Source organism: Vipera berus (assembly GCF_964194415.1).
Source record: "Vipera berus genome assembly, chromosome: 5".
In the NCBI taxonomy this organism is placed as follows: domain Eukaryota; kingdom Metazoa; phylum Chordata; class Lepidosauria; order Squamata; family Viperidae; genus Vipera; species Vipera berus.
Genome location: NC_138207.1, coordinates 100,045,610 through 100,061,374, shown reverse-complemented (window position 1 = coordinate 100,061,374; position 15,765 = coordinate 100,045,610). Strand labels below are relative to the sequence as shown.

Below are 15,765 nucleotides of genomic sequence, written 5' to 3'. Positions count from 1 at the left end.
GAAATGTATCAATAATTATACTCTTTGAAGTCATTATTAAATATTGCATGACTTGATCTCACATACAAGACATGAAGGTTTCCACAGATGACGGTTTTGCTGTAACAAATTGTTCAGTTGTGTAGTCAAGCATGTTTGTAATTCATTCATATTCATAATTGGTACACGTCTGTACATGAAGCCTTTAATGATAGCTTTGTAAAGGTTAGGTTGCAAATTCACTAGATGGTCATTTCTGGTTTGTATAGCATAGTGCAGCAATAGTTTTATTAAGACTGTTTCCATGGTTATAAAATGAGACAATTGTTGGACGTGAAGCATAAACCACGAATCGTCTTATAAGGGAGATAGGTGGCATAAAAAATAATAAAAATAATGATCAATTTGCACTCTCCAGTTTCAACATTATGTGTTATTACATGGAATTGTCTCTAGCCTTGGGAAAAACATTGTTTGGAAATCAAAAAAGCCTGGAGAAACTGGATAACTGTATACAAAGCTGAAGATAATATATTAATATCAATAAAAGCCAACTTTAGTAGCACTGATATTGCTTTAGAAAATCAAACCTCATCTTCAGGTATAACGTCCTCTTTCTTCGGTATAGTATTCCACATTTTATAATTTTCTCGTATATTGCTATGCCGCTGTCAGCCAGATGGGGTCGCTAAAGTTTAATAATCCAGGAACTAACTCATCATTTCACCCTCTTGCTCTAGTCTAATCTGTTAAATTAGAACGCCTGCAGTTATAAAGATATTATTTGCAAAAAGCGACTTAAAAGATATAGTTAAGATGGCATAAGCTGCAGATCTGACCCATCAAGTGTAGCTTAACCAGTATAGGTCTTGTTTACCGTGTCAGCTTCCTTGAGAAGACTTAGTATTAGCTGAGCTGTTAAAAAAAAATCCAAAATGTTTGTAGGAAGATGTGAAAGTCCCAGGGCAAATATGGTATATAAGAACCATGATTGATCTATTTGTAGATTTGCTGATTGATAGGCTTACAAGTGTTGAAAAAGCAAGAATGGCTTGGTGTGTATATAAGAACCAAGATTGATCTATTTGTAGATTTGCTGATTGATAGGCTTACAAGTGTTGAAAAAGCAAGAATGGCTTGGTGTGTATATAAGAACCAAGATTGATCTATTTGTGGATTTGCTGATTGATAGGCTTACAAGTGTTGAAAAAGCAAGAATGGCTTGGTGTGTTTCATTCAGTGTAAGAAAAGTTTTATCTGATGTTTTTTTAAGACTTTTTAGTCTTCTGTATAACTTGATGCAGTTGGTCGTGTCCATTAGTCAATCAACGTGGCATAAAACTGACCCCTGTATGATTTTGGCCCCCTTTTTTCTGAGCCAAAGAATATTTCACACTTCCGTACACCGGTATTAATAGCTTGTTTTTCCAATAGGAATTCATCTAACTTCGACACCAATTCATTTTGTATCTAACTGACAATTGTACCCAGCAAGTGAAAGTAACGTTTATAAACGGAGGTGTTTTTTTTAACATTTTCTTCTTTTGTTGTGCAGTTGATACAACCGATCTGTAGAACCTCAACCTGTCTTTAAGTCCAGCTAATGTGTTTGGGATTCCCCCCCCCCCCCCCGCCAATTTCGCAGTTTAGCTCACATCTTTTGGCTATTAACAAGGTCTAATCCGTGTTTTGTTTTGAAGAATGTAATCCAATCATTCAGAATGAATTGCTGTGAAGCTAAGCTTTGTGCATACACTGCACTTCAGTACTGAAAAAACAGTATCCACCATTTCATCACATTCCTTTTCCCCACGTTTTGAAGGCGTTGGTCAGACACAGAACAGAAAAGCCTGAGCAAACATTGTCGGATCACAGCGCTGGAAGTTGAGAAAGTCTCTTTGAGATAAGGCTCCAAACAAACTTTGCTACTGTTGATAATGTTGCGTGCACACATCACAATTCTTTCCAAGAAAACTTATGTGGGCTTAGAGTGAAACTGCTTTCTTTGCACAAGTTTAGGGATGCTAATCCTTTGCCCTCCATGCACTATCTTGGCTGTCTTTTTACCAGGGCTTTTTCTGCTGCTTATTTGCTCAGAGATGGCCCAGCTCCGGCACAAAAGAACTTGTCTGGCCAGGGTTGAACTTAGAAATTATCTTGATCCATGTCTGCTGATGTTAGATGCTCTTTGCACTCTTTGAAGGGATAATAATAATAATAGTAATAGTAATAGTAATAATAATAATAATAATAATAATAATAATAATAATAGCAGCAATAATAAGTTGGAAGGGACCTTGGAGGTCATCTAGTCCAACCCCCTGCTCAGGCAGGAAACCCTATACCATTTCAGGCAAATGGCTGTCCAGTCTCTTCTTAAAAACTTCCAGTGTTGGAGCATTCACCGCTTCTGGAGGCAGGTTGTTCCACTGGTGAATTGTTCTCACTGTCAGGAAGTTTCTCCTTAGTTCTAGGTTGCTTCTCTCCTTGATTAGTTTCCATCCGTTGCTTCTTGTCCTGCCTTCAGGGGCTTTGGAGAATAGCTTGACTCCCTCTTCTTTGTGGTAGCCCCTGAGATATTGGAACACTGCTACCATGTCACCCCTCACCCTTCTCTTCATTAAACTACACATACCCAATTCCAGCAACCGTTCCCTATATGTTTTAGCCTCCAGTCCCCCAGTCATCTTTGTTGCTCTTCTCTGTACCCTTTCTAGAGTCTCGACATCTTTTTTACATCGTGGTGACCAAAACTGGATGCAGTATTCCAGGTGTGGCCTTACCAACCCTTCTCTGAATGGTTGCCTAATCTCTCCAACCAGAAAAAAAACCAAAAATAAAAAAAACCCAAGAGGTTAAAAGCCAGAGGACGCCAAGCCTAGCATCCCTCTAAAAACGCCTATTCCTTTTTTGCAATCCGAAAGTTACAGGGCTTCATTTGCGCATGTGCAAGGGCCCAAGCTCGAGCGCTAGGTAATCGCCTAGCGGCGGGGTGAACCTTCCTTCTGCGCAGGCGCAAAAGGCGGAGAAGCAAGGCCGTTTTCTGAAATTATGGCGGGCGCTGTCGCTTGCTTGGCCGAGACGCGGGTGGGGCAAGTGGTAATGCCTGGGGAAGCGTTGCTCTTGCCCGGCCAGGAAGAGGCGGACGGCGAACGGCTGCGCCTGACTACGACCGGGCCGCAGAAGGGGCGGCTGGTTTGCGGGCCGGGGCTGAGACGCGGCGCTGACGGCCTGCTAGTCACCAAATGCGGCCTGCTGCGTTACCGGGGCCATTCTGCTCAGGCCGGAAGTGGGAGCGGAAGTAGTTCCGGGGGAACCTATTGGGTGGACTCACAACAGAAGCGGGTAAGAGGGCTGCGCCTGCGCAGTTCGGAGACTGGCTCTGCTCGCAGCCCCAGTATTTGCAAATAGGTGCATGGCTATTAAATGGAAGAATATATATTAAAATATTGTACACTGTAATTTTATGTTAAATTAGCACATTATATTAACTTTTCATTATACATGATACAATTACATATGTTGTTGTTGTTAGCTGCGAAGTCATGTCCGACCCATCGCGACCCTATGGACAATGTTCCTCCAGGCCTTCCTGTCCTCTACCATCTTCTGGAGTCCATTGAGGCTCACGCCTACTGCTTCAGTGACTCCATCCAGCCACCTCATTCTCTGTCGTCCCCTTCTTCTATTGCCCTCAATCTTTCCCAGCATTAGGCTCTTCTCCAGTGAGTCCTTCCTTCTCATTAGGTGGCCAAAGTACTTGAGTTTTAGCTTCAGAATCTGGCCTTCTAAAGAGCAGTCAGGATTGATCTCCTCTAGGACTGACCGGTTTGATCGCCTTGCAGTCCAAGGGACTCGCAGGAGTCTTCTCCAGCACCAGAGTTCAAAGGCTTCAATTCTTTGGCGCTCAGCCTTTCTTATGGTCCAACTTTCACTGCCATACATTGCAACTGTGAAGACCATAGCCTTGACTATACGCACTTTTGTTGACAGGGTGATGTCTCTGCTTTTTAGTGTGCTGTCTAGATTTGCCATGGCTTTCCTCCCCAGGAGCAAGCGTCTTTTAATTTCTTGGCTACAGTCCCCGTCTGCAGTGATCTTGGAGCCCAGGAAAATAAAATCTGTCACTACCTCCATTTCTTCCCCATCTATTTGCCAGGAATTGAGAGGGCCAGATGCCATGATCTTGGTTTTCTTAATGTTAAGTTTCAACCCAAGTTTTGCACTCTCCTTCTTCACCTGCAACAAGAGGCTCTTTAGTTCTTCTTCACTTTCTGCCATTAGAGTGGTATCATCTGCGTATCTTAGGTTGTTGATATTTCTTCCGGCAATCTTAATTCCAACTTTTGATTCATCTAGCCCTGCCTTTCTCATGATGTGCTCTGCATATAAGTTAAATAGGCAGGGCGACAGTATACAGCCTTGCCGGACTCCTTTCCCAATTTTGAACCAATCAGTGGTTCCGTGTCCAGTTCTCACTGTTGCTTCTTGACCCGCATATAGGTTTCTCAAGAGACAAATAAGATGGTCTGGTACTCCCATCTCTTTAAGAACTTGCCACAGTTTGTTGTGATCCACACAATCAAAGGCTTTAGCATAGTCAATGAAGCAGAAGTAGATGTTTTTCTGGAACTCCCTAGCTTTCTCCATGATCCAGCGTATGTTGGCAATTTGATCTCTAGTTCCTCTGCCTCTTCGAAATCCTGCCTGTACTTCTGGTAGTTCTCGATCCACATACTGCTGAAGTCTAGCTTGTAGGATTTTAAGCATGACTTTACTAGCATGAGAAATGAGTGCAATGGTGCGATAGTTTGAACATTCTTTGGCACTGCCTTTCTTTGGAATTGGAATGTAAACTGATCTTTTCCAATCCTGTGGCCACTGTTGAGTTTTCCAAATTTGCTGGCAAATTGAGTGTAGCACTTTTACTGCATTGTCTTTTAAGATTTTGAATAGCTCAGCTGGAATACTGTCACTTCCACTAGCTTTGTTGTTGCTCAGTTTTTCTAAGGCCCACTTCACTTCACATTCTAGGATGTCTGGCTCGAGGTCAGTGACCACCTCATTGTGATTATCAGGGACGTTAAGCTCATTCTTGTATAGTTCTTCTGTGTAATTTTGCCACCTCTTCTTAATCTCTTCTGCCTCTGTTAGGTCCCTGCCATTTTGGTCCTTTATCATGCCCATTTTTGCATTAAACGTTCCCTTCATTTCTCCAATTTTCTTGAAAAGATCTCTGGTCCTCCCTATTCTATTGTTTTCTTCTATTTCTTTGCACTGTTCATTTAAGAAGGCATTCTTATCTCTTCTAGCTATTCTCTGGAATTCTGCATTCAATTGGGCGTATCTTTCTTTTTCTCCCTTGCCTTTCGCTTCCCTCCTTTCCTCAGCTATTTGCAAAGCTTCCTCAGACAGCCATTTTGCTTTCTTGCATTTCTTTTTCTTTGGGATGGTTTTGGTTGCTACCTCTTGTACAATGTCGCGAACCTCTGTCCATAGTTCTTCAGGCACTCTGTCTATCAGATCTAATTCCTTAACTCTATTTGTCACCTCTACTGTATATTCAACAGGGATATGATTTAATTCATACCTGAGTGGCCTAGTGCTTTTCCCTACTTTCTTCAGTTTAAGCCTAAACTTTGCAAGGAGAAGCTCATGGTCTGAGCCACAGTCAGCTCCTGGTCTTGTTTTTACTGACTGTATAGAGCTTCTCCATCTTTGGCTGCAGAGCATATAGTCAATCTGATTTCTGTGTTGACCATCTGGTGATGTCCATGTGTAGAGCCGTCTCTTGGGTTGTTGGAAAAGAGTGTTTGCTATGACCATCGCGTTCTCTTGACAGAATTCTATCAGCCTGTGCCCTGCTTCATTTTGCACTCCAAGGCCAAACTTGCCTGTTATTCCAGTTATCTTTTGGCTTCCTACTTTAGCATTCCAATCCCCCATGATGATAAGAACATCATTTTTTGGTGTTAGTTCTATAAGGTGCTGTAGTGCTTCATAGAACTGGTCAATTTCATCCTCTTCAGCACTGGTGGTTGGGGCATAGACTTGGACTACTGTGATATTGAATGGTTTGCCTTGGATTCGAACTGAGATCATTCTGTCATTTTGAGGATTGTATCCCAGTATTGCTTTTCCTACTCTTTTATTGACTATGAAGGCTACTCCATTTCTTCTGAAGGATTCTTGCCCACAGTAGTATACCTGATGGTCATCTGAATTAAATTCACCCATTCCTGTCCATTTTAGTTCGCTGATACCTAAGATGTCAATGTTCAGTCTTGTCATCTCTTGTTTGACCACGTCCAGCTTTCCTTGATTCATGGATCTTACATTCCAGGTTCCTATGGAGAAAAAATCTTTACAGCATTGGACTTTCCTTTCACCACCAGACACATCCACAGCTGAGCGTCCTTTCGGCTTTGGCCCAGTCGCTTCATTCTTTCTGGCGCTACTAGTACTAGCCCTCTGCTCTTCCCCAGTAGCATATTGGACGCCTTCCGACCTGAGGGGCTCATCTTCCAGCGTCATATCGTTTTGCCTTTTGGTACTGTCCATAGGGTTTTCATGGCAAAGATACTGGAGTGGGTTGCCATTTCCTTCTCCAGTGGATCACGTTTTGTCAGAACTCTCTGCTATGACCTGTCCGTCTTGGGTGGCCCTGCACGGCATAGCTCATAGCTTCATTGAATTACGCAAGCCCCTTCGCCACGACAAGGCAGTAATCCATGAAGGGGACAATTACATATATAACCTATTTAATATAATTGTGTTATGTATTTATATATTATGTTACATTAAATTCATTATATTAAATTATAATTATATAATGCAACATAACTTATTTAATGTGATTGTATTATATATTAGATTATTGTATGTTAAATTCATTACATTAAATTATAATTATATAATATATACATTATAATCACATTAAATAATATATTGCATTATATAATTATAATTTAATTACCTTATATAAATTTATGTAATATATTTTATATAAATTATATGATATATATAACTTAATTGTATTATATATAATATGATTGTAGTGCATGTTTAAATTATAATTATATTATTATTATTATTAATTTAATTTGTATACCGCCCTTCTCCCGAAGGACTCAGGGCGGTGAACAGGGCAATACATAAAAACAAGATACAAAAATTAAAAATTATTAAAAAGTAATTAAACAGTGCCCGTAATAAATTAATACAGATTAAAAGTTAAAATCCATTTATAAAATCCAACCCCGTCCCATCAGGCCAGGCCAGCTTGTTGAAAGAGATGGGTTATATAATACAATCATATCAAATAGGCTATATATGATTATGTAAAATATAATTTATATAAAATTTATTGATACAAATTCATATAATGTAATTTTTAATAAATATATTGATATGTATATTAGCATACATCGTATGGCACATTCACATCACAGTATAGTATATGTTACATAATAAATATAAATATTTGGGGCAGGAATGCTGTATTTATGTAGCAATAGCTATAGCACTTAGACTTATATGCCTCTTCCCGGTGCTGTACAGCCTTCTCTAAGCGGGTTACAGAGTCAGCCTCTTGCCCCCAACAATCTGGGTCCTCATTTTACCCACCTCGGAGGGATGGAAGGCTGAGTCAACCTTGAGCCGGTCAGGGTCGAACTCCTGACAGTCAGGAGTGAGTTAGCCTGCAATATTGCATTCTAACCACTGCGCCACCCTGGCTCTTACAGTGCTACTTTGCAAGAAAGAAAAAAAAAAGCCCTATATTCATGGTGGATTGCAGGGGAAGGGATGGCTGCATGATACCACGGCTTTGTTTTCTCACCAAAACAAACCAAAAAAAAAATCCTTTTTTTTTATCCTTACTCTTGCCAGTATGTGCCAGTGAAAGGAGATCACGTGATAGGCATAGTGACGGCCAAAGCTGGGGACATATTCAAACTGGACGTTGGAGGCAGTGAGCATGCCTCTCTCTCTTACCTGGCGTTTGAAGGGGCCACCAAAAGAAACAGGCCAAACGTGCAGGTGAGAAACCCATTCAACCACCACGAGCGGGGACACCATCCCGTTTGTACCCAGGGACGTTTCTGAGCAGGCTTGGGTGGGATTTGAGCCGTGACTTTAGCGTTTGGTGTTAAATGTCAACGTGTTTGATCTAGCTTCTTGGGTTGAGCTAGTGCAGGGGTAGGCAACCTTGGCTCTTTTATGACTCATGGACTTCAACTCTGGCTCAGGAATTCTGGGAGTTGAAGTTCATGAGTCATAAAAGAGCCAAGGTTGCCTACCCCTGAGCTAGTGGTTTACAGTGAAAAGTGTTTTTTTTTCCTGGCCAACGACAAAGCCACAAAGGTGGCCTCATTTGGGCAGTTTAAGCTTTGATCCGGACATGAAATAAATAATAATAAAAAAAATGAACGTGTTCAGCCAATACTTCTAATCCGGATAAAGACAGATGCAGCTGGGATCATTTCCCTGCGCTAAGGCGTATCTAGTATTTTAAGAAGCTGCAATGGGGTCGACTCTTAATACCATCATATTATGGGTCACTAGGATGTCTTAAATTTCAAAGACATTGCCTTAAGAGCAGGCAAACCTTTGAGGGTGGGGCAAGGGCATATGAGATAGCAAGCAAGTTGCCAGATATATCTTCTTGGTCTGTGTGAGAATGTGAACTGGACATGCATCTCATTGGTCTACTGAAAGCTAAATATTAAGTATAGTCATGTATTGCCGATAAAAGCATTAGCTTCTCTCCCTGGATTTTTTTTCCCTTTGACTTCTTTGGGGTATCGTTTGTTAGATTTAGGATATCAAGTTCGGATAGGACAACATTTCACTAGTCAGTTGACTGATGTGTCAATTCTAACAACAGGTGAACTTGGTTTTCCTGTTGAATGAGGGCCACCATTGCTCTACTGGACAAAAGATTTTTCTGATAACGTTCTTGAGTTGCACGTCAACTGCAGATGCTGTGAAGGCTCTTGTATAGTTCTGATGCTTCAAAAGGTCACTCTCTTCAAAGTGTCTATGGAGAGTCTCAGTCATCCAGATCATGGTTGTCCCAAAGGTGCTTTTTCAAAAGGCACCTGGACTTCCTTCGTTTTTCCTTGAAGACTTTGCGCTTCTCCTGCAAGAACCGAAGACGCTTCTTGGATGAGAAGCAAAACGTCTTCAAGAGCTACAACCATATGAAATCCTACTGAACAGTGCAAGATTGAAGAACAATATTAGGGGCAGCGCGATGGTGAATCGAGTGTGAAGGATGTGTTTACATAATGTATGTTTTTACTTGTGCGTAGTGCGCACTGTGGACAGCACTTAATTTCGTCGTGAGATACCCAAGGAGAATAAAGATATTCTATAAGAGAAAACGTCCATAACTTTGGTATGTTTTCCTTGGAGTAGGTTCTGCCGATCCAACCCTGTGTATCCAACCCTTCAGTAACTGCTCTTTTGTTACTGTGGGATAGTAGTTAAGTTGCTGATCTGGAACCAGGGACCATCCTGGTGGTACTTTGCCCATTCTTTCAGTTCTTATTCCGTCGTCCTGCGCAGAGTGGCGAGGACACAACGGAGGGAGTGTAGGATAGGCCCTTTTGCACTAGTGTAAAAGGCCGAAACGTAAATCTGTCCTGCAAAACTGGTGTAGGCGAGAGTGTTGATTTTTCTTTCCTCCTTTAGGTGGGCGACCTTATTTACGGCCAGTTTATCGTGGCCAATAAAGATATGGATCCTGAGATGGTCTGCATAGACAGCAGCGGCCGGGCGAATGGCATGGGAATCATAGGACAGGACGGCTTTTTATTCAAGGTCTCGCTAGGCCTAATAAGAAAGTAGGTGGGAAGGAATCCTTACTAAGATTTCTTTGCTTCTCAAACGACGTGATTTATGCCTGGGGTAGGCAACCTTGGCTCTTTTATGACTCGTGGACTTCAACTCCCAGAATTCCTGAGCCAACATGGGGGAACGATGGCCCCTTCATGACTTGTGGACTTCAACTCCCAGAATTCCTGAGCCATAATGGGGGAACTATGGCCCCTTCATGACTCTTGGACTTCAACTCCCAGAATTCCTGAGCCAACATGGGGGAACGATGGCCCCTTCATGACTTGTGGACTTCAACTCCCAGAATTCCTGAGCCATAATGGGTGAACGATGGCCCCTTCGTGTCTCGTGGACTTCAACTCCCAGAATTCCTGAGCCAGCATGGCTCAGCTGGGAAACCTCTCCCTTTCCCCTCAGCATGGCTGGCTCAGGAATTCTGGGAGTAGAAGTCCGCGAGTCATGAAGGGGCCATGGTTGCCTACACCTGGTTTATGCCTTTCCCGTGTTTCCTAGTATAGGTTTATTTTATTTTTTAAAAAAATCAGTTAATACAGGTAATCCTCCATGTACGACCTCAATCAAGCCCCCAAATTTACACTGCTAAGCGAGACATGTCAAGTCAGTTTTGCCTCATGTTACAACTTTCCCCGCCAACTGCTGTTAAGGGCATCTTTTCGGTTGTTCAGTTAGTCCGACGGTTCTGGAGTGAACCCGGCTTCTTCCCCCTTTGAGTTGGCTTGTTAGAAGGTCACAAAAGTGGATCACGGGATGCTGCGCACCGTCATAAATATGAACCGGTTTTGCCAAGGGTCCGAATTTTGATCGCACAACCATGAAGGTGTCACAAGTGTGAAAAACGGCCATAAGTCACACTTTTATTTCCCCCTCCCAATGTCGTCGTAACTTTGAACAATCACTAAACGAACGGTTGCATAACACGGGTTGGATTTGATTAGCGATAAATATCACGTTGTGATACTGCTTGTTGCCGATTAAAGGACAGAAAGCTTTTAAGAGGGAGGGCTGTTTTGTGAATCGGTTGTAAGAGTGACGGCTAAGCTAAAAGTGCAGCACACAGTAAGTCCTCAACTTACGAGAGTTTGTTTAGCAACCGTTCAAAGATACAACGACAGTGGGGGGGGGGAAACGTACTCAGGATCATTTTTCACACTTGCAACTGTCGAAAGAAAAATCTTCATCAGGGTCCAGTCCAAGCCGGGAATAAACAACATGGAGACTGCTTTAGAAAGAATGTTGTAGTTTATTGAAGAGGAGAGCCAGACAGAAAGATGGCTCTGGGAAAAACTGACCACATGAAGTAGGGAGTGGTGGGTTTTTATACCTCCTTGGGCTTTTGTTTGGAATTGTTCCTGTGGCATGAACTTTGACCTGAGTCTGAGTCTGCCTTTCCAGTTTTCTCACAGTGGTGGGTTAATCCTATTATGTCCCAAAGGTCATATCCTGCTTCCTTGGGGCTGTGGTTGATGACAGTTGGATTTTTTGGTGTGAGGGATTGTGGATTCTAGGGATCTTTTTATCTTTCCAATCTCGGCTTCCTGGCTCCAGTCTTTCTGACAAGATGATCACATCTGCATTTCTGCAGACCTGGTTTCTGTCTGGGGCAGACAGACTTGGGGGAAGTGGGGGGTTGTTTTCTGCCTTCATGATCCTTTGGGGAAATATAATATTCTGCCCCTTTTCATATTTCCCCAAATAGTTCTTTCCTCTGGATTCTTCCCACACAACGTTGCAGGATCCCCACGGCCGCCTGATCAAAATTCGAAGCCTGGCAACTGACTCGCCGTTACGACGGCTGCAATGGGGGAAGAGCCAGATACGCTGAACAGCCAGTTTACCAGCTTAACCCTTGCGGTGATTCACTTAACAGCTGCGGCAAGAAAGTTCGTAAAATGGGGCAAAGCTCGCTTAACCGACGTCTCGCCTAGCTGCAGAAATTTGGGGCTGAATTAATTAGTTGAGTATGGTGTGACCTGCTGATAAGGACAGTCAATTGGGGAACCAGGTGTGACCAACTTAACAACTGCAGTGAGAAGACAAGTCATACAACGGGGCAAAACCCACCTAACAAATGTCACGCTTAGCAACATAAATTTTGGGCTGAATTGTGGTCGTTAAGTCGAGGGCTAACTGAACAGTAAATTTGGATTCCTCATTATTGTTATTATTTTACTTCTGGTTTTTTTCCTTTTTGCCAAAATGTCTACAGATTTCATTCCCCATCAGCACTAGCTCTTTTCAAGGCAGATATCCTGTCAGGATTTTCAGGACTTTTGTGATTCTGAGCTGACACACACAGAGACACACACACACAAAAGGAAAAACTCGCACACCCAAAGCTATAGAGAAGTCGTTTTATATCTCTGCATGATTTGGCTAGGTGTCCGAGGAAAATAATCAATTATTAAGAATTGAGGTTGGATTGATGCCGTGAATTGATTTCTGTTTCCCCCCCCCCCTTCTCCTTTCTCCCCATTGTTTTAATTTCAGACTCTTGGCTCCAGATTGTGAAATCATCTGCGATCTGGGACAACTTTATCCTTTTGAGCTAGTCTTAGGAATGAATGGAAGAATCTGGGTAAAAGCCAAAACGGTTCAACAGACTTTAATAATAGCCAATGTTTTGGAAGCTTGTGAACATATGACAGCCGAACAGAGGAAATGTGTAGTTGCAAAACTGTTAGAAAACTAAGAGGTGGGGCGGGGGGGGGGAGATGATGCGTGATGATCCATGATAAATTTCCAGGGAGAAAGAATATATATATATATATATATATATATATATATATATATATATATATATATATATATATATATATATATATATATATATATATATATATATATATATATATATATATATATATATATATATATATTGTTACTCTCTATTTTTTTCTTAGTTTGTTATTTCTTGTCCTTCATCTGGCATATTTTTTCAAATGGGAAGTTCTGTAGTTAGTATGGACTTTTTGTAAAAGATTCCCAAACTGCCTTGTAAAATGTTGGTTTTGCAATGCTGTTGAAGCGGGGGGGGGGGAGAAATATTTGCTATTTTGAAAGTCGCTTTTCATTTCATTTTATTTGCAAATATGTACAGACATTTTCAAGAGGACTTTTGTTTTTAATTCCCTGAGATGTACGTAAGGGCATAGGACTGAGCTGGATGTAAAAACAGATGCTATAAAAATGAAATCTAAATAAAGATGACCAGAGAAATTTACTGCTGTTGGGAAAAAAAAACCCCAGAAAATTAAATTTCTCTCAAAGATTTAACCCTTTGGATACAGCTTTTTTTTAAAAAAAAAACAATTGCAAAATTAACATTTGGCATTGAATTTGACTTCTCTGTTACGCATTTATTTAGCTTTCTCCTAAAGCTTAAAACTATTACAATAAAGCATTGCAGTGAAAACCTAGGTGAGGAGCCCAAACGAAGATCACATTTTAACTCAAATGGATAAATAACAATAACAGCAGCTTTAAGGGGGGGGGGAGAAAATAGTCTGATTTATTATGGCGTGTTTACTGTAGGATTGATCTGTTGCTATGTTGATTTCTTTCTCTTTTGTTTGTCTAGTGTTGATGCCTTGCTATTTTGTACTGATTCTTGAAAGTATTTGTGGAATTGTTTTCTTTGATATATTTTTTTTTAAAAAATTAAATACACAGGGCATCTTAGAAGAATGGCTGGCCTTGAAACGTTCATCAGACAGTAGCTTATAAAATGAAGTATTCAAGGAGAATTAAAATCTGGCATTGTTGTGCTGTCTATATGCAGGAGGGCTTTGGTGGCAGGTGTACCCATGCAGCCCCAAAGCACTTCAAAACAGTCACGCTCTTTCCCAAGATCAAGTTTATAATCCATTGTGTGCTCGCTGACATGGATCCTCGGTTTGGTTCAATGCAGTGGCCAAAATTGTGGAAGCCTTTTGGGAAAAGTGCATTTTTGAGGTTGGATGACTAATAACGCCACTTTTTTTTTTTTTGGAGTAGTACCATAAAGTTATATATCAATGGAAAGATAATTTAATCAAGAATGTAATGCAACAAAGTTTGTTCAAATATCTGTGCTGTATTCTATGAAAAGTCATAGCCAAATAACCAGACGAAGCACAGCTTGCTTAGGTTGAGATCGGCTAGCTTTCCTTCCTCCGATTGTAGCCAATGAGCACGAGCGTTTAGAGAGCCAATCGGGCGTCACCTTGTTTTGGCAATGGGCCAATCAGATCACGGTAGGATCCAGTGATTGATGTCCTGCACTGAAGCTGAGAGGAAGGACATTTGTCAGTGCGTGATGTGATCGATATCAAGTCGGTTGGGTGTTTTGGTGTTCTTTCATTGAGTGAGCTTGTAAAACGCGATAAAATTAAAGTCACGGTGCAAAGATCTGACTGGTCACCCAGAAAGCGACGCAGAATAGTATTATTAAGTGAGCAAGGCTACAGTTATAAAGAAATTAGAAGAAAAACTGGTGGAAACTTAACCCAAGGGGCCATTTCTAACTGGACGCTTTTCCCCAAAAGGTTTCCGCAATTTTGGCCACTACCGTATATAGGAAAACAGACATTCCTAAGTTAAGCATGGAGAGGACGGAATGGGACCAACTCGTTATTTTTTATTTATTTTTATTTTAATCCCATTTATATCCCGCCCTTCTCTGAAGACTCAGGGCGGCTTACAATCTAAGAAGCACAAATCAATGTGCTTAGCAATAGCCTTCATTCTGTGTATCTGCTTGCTTATTAGGGCTTTTGCCCCCCCCCCCAAGCGGCATTATTACAAAGTCAGCTTATTGCCCCCAACAATCTGGGTCCTCATTTTACCTACCTCGGAAGGATGGAAGGCTGAGTCAACCTTGAGCCTGGTGGGACTCGAACCTGCACTAATTGCAGGCAGCTGGTGTTACTTAAGGAGGCATTAGCCCACTGCTCCACCAAGGCTCTTATTTAGTTCTTATTTGAAGGGCAACGTCCGTTGTTTTGTGTTTTTTTTTTGCCTGCAGAAGAGGGACTGAAGCTGCTATTTTGCTTTCTACACCTTTCCCCTTTTCACTTGCTCAGCCAGATGAGTGAGTGCTTAAGTGGGTCATCAGGCCTGGAGTAAACCAAAGGATGATCTTACCGAACTTCCTTTTTTTTTTAATGAGGTTTTCTTGCTGGCGCCTGCAGACCTCATGCAATCACTGATATATAAATATGTGTGAGTGTATCTGCGTGTGTGTGTGTGTGTGTGTGTGTGTGTGTGTGTGTGTGTGTGTGTGTGTAAAAGGGCCAAGTTATAAAAGGGCCAAGTTTGAAGACCCCTGGAACTTTGAACTCAGGCCTGGAGTAAACCAAAGGATGATCTTACCGAACTTCCTTTTTTTTAATGAGGTTTTCTTGCTGGCGCCTGCAGACCTCATGCAATCACTGATATATAAATATGTGTGAGTGTGTGTGTGTGTGTGTGTGTGTGTAAAAGGGCCAAGTTATAAAAGGGCCAAGTTTGAAGACCCCTGGAACTTTGAACGTACCCCTAAAGGAAAATAAATAAAGGTTATTCTTTTATAAATGGTACCAAATGTAACACCAATGAATTGTATCAAATGTAACACTAAGATGTGGGGGCCATCTATTTCCTGCTTAGACAGAGAATTCACACATGGTAATCAACAAAGTTCTTTTGAAATGTTAAAAAGGATACTCCCCTCAAGAAGGTGAGTAAAACAAGATAGTGTAGTGACGAATGTAAGGAAGTTGTTACAATAAGTCTTTTGGAAGTAAAGGTTCAAAGAAGATCTTTTAGAAATGTAAATGACTTCAAAGACTAACTTAAGTTTCTTGGGGGGGGGCATGTATTGAGAAAAGAAAGTATAAATGCTTGCTTTGAAACTCGCTCGGTGTGCTCTTAGAACCCAATCCAACTTGGGAAGGGTCTAAGAGGCCA

At 41.4% G+C, this 15,765-nt stretch overlaps 1 protein-coding gene across 2 annotated transcripts; it reads left to right on the top strand.

Annotated features, from left to right (window-relative positions):
- The first annotated feature begins 2,527 nt into the window (after positions 1–2,527).
- On the top strand, positions 2,528–12,568 carry EXOSC3 (exosome component 3). 2 transcript variants are annotated; one of them, XM_081329135.1, is made up of 4 exons: positions 2,528–3,324; positions 7,870–8,019; positions 9,676–9,827; positions 12,328–12,568. In XM_081329135.1, the coding sequence occupies exons 1-4, from the start codon at positions 3,031–3,033 to the stop codon at positions 12,527–12,529; spliced, it is 798 nt and encodes a 265-aa protein (XP_081185261.1). In that variant the 5' UTR covers positions 2,528–3,030; the 3' UTR covers positions 12,530–12,568. The 2 variants fall into 2 exon arrangements, with proteins under 2 accessions (XP_081185261.1, XP_081185262.1); XM_081329136.1 differs by lacking the exon at positions 12,328–12,568 and adding an exon at positions 11,537–12,253.
- Positions 12,569–15,765: the final 3,197 nt, after the last annotated feature.

Coding starts and splice junctions, on each gene's coding strand:
- EXOSC3 (XM_081329135.1), top strand. CDS start 3,031: ATGGCGGGCGCTGTCGCTTGCTTGGCCGAGACGCGGGTGGGGCAAGTG. Junction 3,325..7,869: donor TGGACTCACAACAGAAGCGG/GTAAGAGGGCTG, acceptor TACTCTTGCCAG/TATGTGCCAGTGAAAGGAGA. Junction 8,020..9,675: donor GAAACAGGCCAAACGTGCAG/GTGAGAAACCCA, acceptor TTCCTCCTTTAG/GTGGGCGACCTTATTTACGG.